Below are 9299 nucleotides of genomic sequence, written 5' to 3'. Positions count from 1 at the left end.
CAGCAAGCCCTGTGCTATGCATCCTGCATCCTCCACCCTGCCTCTCCCATCTCGCCTCTCTCATCCTGCATCTCCCCTCCCGCTTCTCTCACTCTGCATCCTCCACCCTGCCTCTCCCATCCCACCTCTCTCATCCTGCATCTCCCCTCCCGCCTCTCTCACCCTGCATCCTCCACCCTGCATCTCCCATCTCGCCTCTCTCATCCTGCATCTCCCCTCCCGCCTCTCTCACCCTGCATCCTCCACCCTGCATCTTCCATCCCGCCTCTCTCATCCTGCATCTCCCCTCCCGCCTCTCTCACCCTGCATCCTCCACCCTGCATCTCCCATCCCTCCTCTCTCATTCTGCATCCTGCATCCTGCGCAGCACCGTCGGAGGTGTGGTCCCCGTCACATCAGGGTGGGTTGGGGATGGTTTCCCTCCTGCCGAGGGCTCACATTTGGGGGATGCTATCCCCGGCCAGGCTCAGTTCCCTTCTTGCCCGGTGCCTGCCCCCTGCCCGAGCAAGCCGAGGGCCAGCTTCTGGTTTCCCAGGGCCGGAGCGAATGAAGCCCCCCAGGGCGCGAAGGCTTTGCCAGCCCGGTGCAGCGCGGTCGCTGCCCGTTTGAGGACTGCACAGCACTCATTCGAAGAAAAGGGAACTCGGTTGCTGGAAAGGGGAAACGATCTCGTTTTGCAACCTCCGGAACCGGCGCGGACTCGAGAGATGGAGCTGGGAGCTCCCCGTCGCCGCCGCGCCCGGCTCTGTCCCGCCGCACTCCCTGCCCTCGCCGTTCCCATGGCGACTCCGCCCCGCCCCGGGCCGCGCCCCGCCCGCCCGCCCCAAACATGGCGGCGGCGGCGCCCTGGGCGCTCAGTGCGCCTGCGCCCGGGCAGCGGGGCGGGGCCGCACGGCCGGGCCGCCTCTCGCCCCCCTCCCTCCGAGCGCGGGCTCTGGCCAATCAACGCCGGCTCCTCACCGGCGGAGGGGGCGGGCCCAGCCGCGCGGAGGGGCGGCTGGCCAATGGGAACGCGGCGTGTCCAAGGCGGAGGGCGGGGCTGACTGGAGCCGGGCGCCGCCGCCGCCGCTGCCGCCACCGCCCGCGGCTCCCGCTGCTGCCGCCTGCCCGGCGCGGCCCGGCCCGGCCCGCTGCGGCCCGGCCCGCCCCTCCCCGCGGGAGCGCCCCCAATTCCCGGTTGCCCTGCAGGGTCGCGACCCGGGGCCGGACGGGGGCGACGGGCAGGGCGCGGGTGTGGGCGCTCTCACGGCCGCCCCCCGCCCCCGCGCCGCCCTCATGTCGGCGCCGCTGAAGAAGGGCCCCGGGGGGCTGATCGGGCTCATGAAAGACGCCTTCCAGCCACACCACCACCACCTCGGCCCTCACCAGCCTGGCGCCGTGGACAAGAAGATGGTGGAGAAGTGCTGGAAGCTGATGGACAAGGTGGGCCTGGCGGGGGCGTTCGGCCGCACTGGGCAGGCGGAGAGGGCTGTGGGGGGGCTCCGAGGGGTCGAGCTGGGACTGGAGCGGGCCTTGTGGGCTGAGGTGGGGCTGGGGAAAGGGTCTTGGGGCTGCAGGAGGCCAGGGTGGCTGGGGTGAAGCGCTTGCAGCGTTTGGCATAGTGCAGTAAGGGACAGGGTATAGATAGGGCTGTGTAGGGCTGGCGTGGGGCTGAGCTGAGGAGTTTGGAACCGTGGGGTGGCTCCGGGGGCAGAGGGTGAGCCTGAAGCTGCAGGGTTGGTTGGGTGGAAGAGACCTGCATGACTCGAGGTGGGGCTGGAGTGAAATGTTTGGGGCAGGCGAGAACCGTATGCGAGCACGGCGGCGTGCGGGGCAGTGAGGGGAGAGGATGTGAGAGCTGGGGGGAGGTGTGGGGTGGAGGAGACATGAAAGGCAAAGGGGGGGGGGAGGTGGGGCGTGAAGATTGGAAGGTGTGGAGAGAGAACAGCAGCTCTGCAAGGGATGAGCTGCAGGCAGGGCTCCGAAGGAAAGAGGTTGGAGAAAGAGAGGGGACTTTGGAATGGAGGACGCAGCCCCGCTGCTGCTGTACCCTCGTGTTTCTGTGTCACCGGTGTGGGGAATAGAGGCTGCCTTTGGGCAGGGCCTAGTGGGGAGCTGCAGCTGCATCCCGGTGGAGTCAGCAGCAGGTCCTACCCGTGTATAACTGTGGACAAGCCTAGAATTTACTTGTCTGGAGGTGAGCTTTGGCCTGGAATTGAGTCTGGCGTTTGGGCATCGGATGGTGAGGCTGAGCACCTCCTTTGTGACAGCTCAGATTAGTCTGGAGTCTCCTTCCAACCCTACGGTTCTATGACTCGTTACTGAGCTCAGCTCGAAGCCTTCTCCTTAAAACTGGGAGCCTGATAAAACCCCTAAATGAACGCATGAAAAGCAACCCAAAACTTCTCTGCAGTGAATGCATCTGGTAACACAAAGATGGGGAGCGTGGACTCTGATGTGAAAACAGCACAGTGCTAACCAACAAAAGCCTGTGGGGAGGGAAATGGAAAAACCATCTTCCAGTCCCACGCCTGTGTGGGGACACTGCACTCTGGGGTCATTAAGCCTCTCCCCTCCTCTGCCTTTTTAAATGCCAGGAAATGGCTGTTGCTGGGGGCAGGACAGCAGGACCTTATGGTGTGCTGGGGTATGGCAGTTGATTTGCTAGCCTGGCTAGGTGTGCTGGGGATTCCATTGTTCCTGCTGAGCTCTTAGTGAATGCTCACAGTATTTACGGAGTGACCGAGTAGAATAAACATCATCTCAGACAGGCTCTGCTCACTGCTCCCTGCCATAGAGCAAGCAGCAATGGATGGAAGCTGCAGCACAGCAGGTTCCAGCTCAAGACAAGGGGGAACTTCTTGCCTGGAAGGGTCCCAGAGCCCTGGCACAGGCTGCCCAGAGAGGTTGTGGAGTGTCCTTCTCTGCAGCCTTTCAAAGCCTGTCTGGATGTGCTCCTGTGTGCCCTGAGCTAGATTGGATGGTCCTGCTAGGGACCGTACCTGGCAAGGGGGTTGGACTGGGTGATCTCTTTGGGTCCCTTCCAAGCCCTGACATCCTCTGACCCTCTGATCATTTATTTTGCTGGGATTTTGACTGATCCTCTTGCTGTTGTTATGGCTCAGCCTTGAGAATTGAAGCTAGGTTTGGTATGTTGCAGTCTAAAAGTAGCGCAGAGGAAGAACATCTCCAGAGTTGCCTGCAGTCCCTGGGCTGTGTCACCTCACCACCTTCCTCCCCTCTGAGAGCAGAGCAAGCAGGGCCCTTGGGCATACCTCATCCAGTTGCCCAGCAGACTTACACCTTTCAATTTCTCCTTTCCCCTGCATTCCTTATGCAAGCAGTGTCTGAGTCTCCTGCAGTAAAGGCTAAAGCAGGCAGAGTAGGTGACTTTTTAAAAAGACATTAAATTACCTTCATGTCAAGAAATCACTTTGTGTTGGCTGCCTCAACAAAAGGCATGGTTTGTAGTTGTGTGCTGCTGTGCTTGTGAGGAGCTTTGATCACCTTCTACAGAGAGAGCCTGGCATAAAGAGAAAGGTCTTTTGAGAAGTGCCAGTGCCTCTCTTATGAACATTAAGGGTAAGCATAATGTGGGAAGGGTAGTTTGAGCTTGCAGATGCAACTTGTAGGACTGCACATGCAGATGATAGACTCATAGAAGGTTGGAAGGGATCCCAAAGATCATCCAGGACCACCCCCCTGCCATGGGCAGGGACACCTTCCACTAGCCCAGCTTGCTCAAGGCCTCATCCAGCCTGGCCTTGAACACCTCCACGGAGGGAGCATCCACAGCCTCCCTGGGCAACCTGTGCCAGTGTCTCCCCACCCTCACTGTCAAAAATTTCTTCCTAATCTCCTTTTCTCATGCTTCAATCATTTCCCTCTCATCCTATATGCTGTCTTCTAGAATCCTGTATTCTATTCTCTGTTCTAGAATCATTCTATGAGCAACCTGTTCTAGTGGGAGGTGTCACTGCCTATGGCTGGGAGTTGGAACTGGCTGATCTTTGAGGTCCCTTCCAACCTAAACCATTCTATGATTCTATCTTTTAACTCCAGCCAGTCAAAGCAAGCTGCAGAGTCTTGAGAGGAAAGATTCCATTCCAGGCCAGGAAAAGTCATAGCATTTTTTTTCCCTCAAATGAGTAGATAACAACTTTTTTTTTCTGAGAACCTCTCTTCTTGCTGTGTTCTCCTCTTGAGTGTATGAATTGAAACTCTTCTCCCAGGCAGCCAGCAACAGAAGAAGGGGACACAGCCTCAAGCTGTGCCAGGGCAGGTTGAGGGTGGATGTTAGGAGGAAGTTGTTGTCAGAGAGAGTGATTGGCATTGGAATGGGCTGCCCAGGGAGGTGGTGGAGTGGCTGTGCCTGGAGGTGTTCAAGAAGAGACTGAATGAGGCACTTAGTGCCATGGTCTGGTTGGTTGGGCAGGGCTGGGTGCTAGGTTGGACTGGCTGAGCTTGGAGCTCTCTTCCAACCTGCTTGGTTCTATGATTCTGTTCTATGATTCTGTTCTATGATTCTGTTCTATGATTCTGTTCTATGATTCTGTTCTATGATTCTGTTCTATGATTCTGTTCTATGATTCTGTTCTATGATTCTGTTCAGCCAATTTCAGGGTTCTTCACAGGCCTTAGAATTAGATTCTCTTCAAATCCTCATCCTAAGCTTGAAACGCTTCCTTGGTGTTTCTAAAACCCCCAAATGTCTCAGTGAAAGGCTTGTTCCCCTGAGAGAACAAAGCACAAACCCAGCAGGATTGGCTGACTATGAGTTGGAGTTGAAAACCATGGGTGGCTTCTGCCTGTTGCCATCTCACCTCATCGACAAACATTGGCTGCTTGTTGCTGGATTTCCTTCCACGTTGCTGGTCCCTGTGGAAGGCAGGGGAGCTGGCTGAGGGGCAGCTTTTCCCAGGGCTGGGAACATTCCTTTTGCCGTCGTCACGATGCTGCAAGTGCACATGGAGAGAAACAACCAAAGTGATTCTCTTTGCTGCTGTGTCTTATAAAACAGCCAAGTTTGCTCAAGAGGCAGCGGCTCCTGGCTACGTAGCTTTGTTTAAATGCTTATCTTAGCTAATTTTTGGGCTGCTTGGTAAATAAAGAAGCTCATTTGATAACAAAAACCACAGCACTTTTTGGGCCTTTGTGTTAACTGTTTGAGATGTTTTTTGCAAGTCACTGCTTGGGAGGCTTTTTACAGAGGCTGTGTGAGAGAGAGGTCTGTAGAACTTCTGCTGTGGGGAGGATTTTGCTCCTTGAGACTGAAATGTGCTCTGTTATTGAAGCACAGAGGGGGCTGCTCCTTCCATAGCTGGGTATGGTAAAGAGGGGACAGCCAGACTGTTCTGTTAGAGAGGGCTTGAGGAGTGCATACCCTGCCTTGTGGCTTCCTCCTAGAAGCTGATTTATTGCACTTTAAAGCTCGCAGTGTAGCAAACAATTTTCTGCTGAGGGGGGAAAAAAAACAACTGTTGCCAACCTTAGCACAATTCAGCAGTGTCTGAGAAGCATATTTAGAAGCCATTCATGCTGCATAGTAAAACTGGTTTTATTCAGGGGACAAATGTCTCGAGTCCATTGATGTGGTTTGTTGCACAGTGTTCACTGGCTCCAAGGAAGCAACAGCAGAGGCATCAGAATCGTGGAATGGTCTGGGTTGGAAGACACCTCTGAATGTCATCTGATTCAACCACCCTCTGCTGTCAGCAGGGACATCCTCAACTGGATCAGGTTGCTCAGAGCCCTGTTGAGCCTCACCTTGAATGTCTCCAGGGATGAGGCCCCCACCAGTTGTTATCTGGCCCTCCCAATCCTTGACAGCCTCTTCAAATGGAATAGCTTCCCCCCCCCCCCCCCCCCCCCCCAGTCTATTCTTGTCGAGGCTTTTTTTAGGCAGGTTATTCTTACAGTGCTTAGAGATTCATAGAATGGTTTGGGTTGGAAGGGACCTTACAGATCACCCAGTTCCATCCTCATTGCCATGAGCAGTGACACCTCCCACCAGCCAAGGTTGCTCAAGGCCTCATCCAGTCTGGCCTTGAACACCTCCAGGGAGGTTGTGGAGCACAGAAGCACAGAATGTGATCAAATATCACATTCTGTGCTTCTGTGCTCCACAACCTCCCTGGGCAAACCTGTGCCAGTGTCTCCTCACCCTCCCTCTCTGTGCTCCACAACCTCCCTGGCCAACCTGCACCAGTGTCTCCTCACCCTCACTATCAAGAATTTCCTCCTAATCTCCAGTCCACATCTGCCCTCTTTGAGCTTCAGTCCACTTCCTCTCCATCTGACAACAGCAGTTAGACTTTTTTATGTCTGACTTTTGATATACTGAGTGTATTTCCTTCCACTGAAACCGAGTCTGTCTCAGTCAGCTGAGACACTGCTGTAAGTAAGATCTAATTGGAGATGGCAGTTAACTCCACAAGGCTGCTCTTAGTGCATCTGCCTTAAATGGCAAAATTAAAGGCTAAAGCACTGCTTCAGAAGAAATCACTTTGTTTACCATTAGCATGTGAGTGTTTAAGGGAAGTAAAAGCATTTCGGTGTGCATTGTAGGGAACTAGCCAGTGCTGCTTGTGGGTTTCACAAGGTTTTGTGCAAATCCCAAGCACAAGTCCAGGCTGGGCAGTGAGTGGCTGGAGAGCAGCCCTGAGGAGAGGGACTTGGGGGTGCTGCTGGAGGAGAAGCTCATCAGGAGCCAGCAGTGTGCACTTGCAGCCCAGAAAGCCAAGCAGAGCCTGGGCTGCAGCAGCAGCAGTGTGGCCAGCAGGGCCAGGGAGGGGATTCTGCCCCTCTGCTGTGCTCTGCTGAGACCCCACCTGGAGTCCTGCATCCAGCTCTGGAGCCCCTGGGACAAGAGGGCTGTGGAGATGCTGGAGAGTGTCCAGAGCAGGGCCAGGAGGATGCTGAGAGGCTGCAGCAGCTCTGCTGTGAGCACAGCCTGAAAGAGTTGGGGCTGTGCAGGCTGGAGCAGAGGAGGCTCCCAGGTGACCTTCTTGTGGCCTTCCAGTATCTGAAGTGGGCTCCAAAAAAGCTGGGGAGGGACTTTTGAGGCTGTGAGGGAGTGTCAGGAGTGGGGGGAATGGAGCAAAGGTGGAGGTGGGGAGAGTGAGGCTGGAGGTGAGGAGGAAGTTGTTGAGCAGGAGAGTGGTGAGAGGCTGCAATGGGTTGCCCAGGGAGGTGGTTGAGGCCCCCTGGCTGGAGGTGTTTGAGGCCAGGCTGGCTGAGGCTGTGTGCAGCCTGCTCTAGGGTAGGGTGTCCCTGGGCATAGCAGGGGACTTAGAACTGGCTGCTCCTTGTGCTCCCTTCCAGCCCTGACTGATTCTATGGAATGATGCCCTGCAAAAGGATCTTGAATTGTTCCTTTGCCTTTTCCTATCCACTGCCCTTAAGCTTTGCATTTTGCAGCTCTGCATTGTTTGATTCCTGTGTCCCCTTAGCCCTGGCATTGTCATCAGTTTAGACTTCATTCATGTACTTGGTGTTAAGCTACAGCACCCTTACAGCAAAGAAGTTTTTCCTCATGTTGAGGTGGAACTTGCTCATAGATCCAGGGATTCATACAGTGGATAGGTTGGAAGAGACCTTAGAGCAAGCATGATGTGGGAAGGGCACTTTGAGTCTGCAGATACAACTTGTAGTACTGCACATCTTTGTTCTTCTGCAGATAATAGACTCATAGAAGCTTAGAAGGGTCACCAAAGATCATCCAGTTCAAAGCCCTCTGCCGTGGCCAGGGACACCTCCTACCAGCCCAGGTTGCTTAAGGCCTCATCCAGCCTGGCATTGAACACCTCCGGGGAAGTTATGGGTCACAGGAGCACAGAATGGGATCACAGTGTCTCCTCACCCTCTCTCTCTGTGCTCCACAACCTCCCTGAGCAACCTGTGCCAGTGTCTCCTCACCCTCTCTCTCTGTGCTCCACAACCTCCCTGGGCAACCTGTGCCAGTGTCTCCTCACCCTCACTGTCAAGAATTTCTTCTTAATCACCAGTCTAAATCTGCCTTCCTCAAGCTCCAATCCACCTTCCCAAACCCTATGCTCAGAGTTGTCTTGCTCTGAAAAGACATTTTTAACACATCTGTGAAAACACTTCCTATGTGTCAGTTTGTGTCCATTGCCCCTTGTGCTGTCACAGGACACCACAGAAAAGAGCCTGGCCTCTTCTTCTTGACAACCATCCTCCAGATACTTATAAACACTGAAAAGGTTTCCTCTTAGGCTGATTCTCTCTGGATCAGAGGATGTTAGAGGTTGGAAGGGACCCAAAGAGGTCATCGAGTCCAACCCCCCTGCCAGAGCAGGACAATCCTATCTAACACAGATCACAGAGGAACACATCCAGACAGGCCTGGAAAGGCTCCACAGAAGGAGACTCCACAACCTCTCTGGGCAGCCTGTGCCAGTGCTCTGGGACCCTTCCAGCAAAGAAGTTCCCCCTTGTGTTGAGCTGGAACCTCCTGTGCTACAGCTTCCATCCATTGCTGCTTGCCCTATCCCAGGGAGCAGTGAGCAGAGCCTGTCCCCCCTGCTCCTGATCCCCAGCCCTCAGATATTGATAAACATTGATTAAATCTCCTCTCAGTCTTCTCTTCTCCAGACTAAGCAGCCCCGGGGCCTTCAGCCTATCCTCATCAGGCAGTGCTCCAGTCCCCTCATCACCCTTGTAGCCCTCTCTTGGACTCTCTCCAGCAGATCCCTGTCCCTCTTCAACTGGGGAGCCCAAACCTGAATGCAGTGCTCAAGCTGAGGTCTCAGCAGGGCAGAGTAGAGGGGGAGAAGACCCTCCCTTGATCTGCTGCACACCCTCTGCTTAACATACCCCAGGATAATCAACCTCTCTGCACCGAATGCTTTGTAGGTAGCACTGGCTGCTCTTTCAGTCACTGTTTGCTGTTTGGAAGTTATCACAATGTGGTTTTTTTTTTCCCCTCCTTACCCACAGGTGGTACGTTTGTGTCAGAACCCAAAGCTGGCCTTGAAGAACAGCCCACCCTACATCCTGGATCTGCTGCCTGATACCTACCAGCATCTCCGAACCATCCTGTCGCGCTATGAGGGGAAGATGGAGACCTTAGGGGAAAATGAGTACTTTCGTGTGTTCATGGAGAACCTGATGAAGAAAACCAAGCAGACCATCAGCCTCTTCAAAGAAGGGAAGGAAAGGATGTATGAGGAGAACTCACAGCCCAGGTAACGAGGAGAGAAATGCTTTTGAGTGGTTCTGATGTGAATTTGCTGTGGTCGATGAATCGCGAGGGTAGGTTTAGACTGGAGATTAGCATGAGAGTGGGGAGAGACTGGAGC

The 9299-nt window shown here is 54.7% G+C and overlaps 1 protein-coding gene across 1 annotated transcript in view; it reads left to right on the top strand.

The window, feature by feature from the left end:
* The first annotated feature begins 1170 nt into the window (after positions 1-1170).
* Positions 1171-9299, top strand: part of CBL (Cbl proto-oncogene) — a 49955-nt gene continuing 41826 nt past the window's right edge. The window contains exons 1-2 of the mRNA XM_064172961.1: positions 1171-1422; positions 8938-9185. Coding sequence (XP_064029031.1) covers positions 1276-1422; positions 8938-9185 — 395 coding nt within the window. The 5' untranslated portion in view covers positions 1171-1275. The remainder of the gene's footprint in view (positions 1423-8937; positions 9186-9299) is intronic.

The sequence above is a fragment of the Pogoniulus pusillus genome, chromosome 38 (assembly GCF_015220805.1).
Source record: "Pogoniulus pusillus isolate bPogPus1 chromosome 38, bPogPus1.pri, whole genome shotgun sequence".
In the NCBI taxonomy this organism is placed as follows: Eukaryota; Metazoa; Chordata; class Aves; order Piciformes; family Lybiidae; genus Pogoniulus; species Pogoniulus pusillus.
Note: the sequence above shows the minus strand (reverse complement) of the source record. Positions and strands in the feature narration are given on the sequence as shown.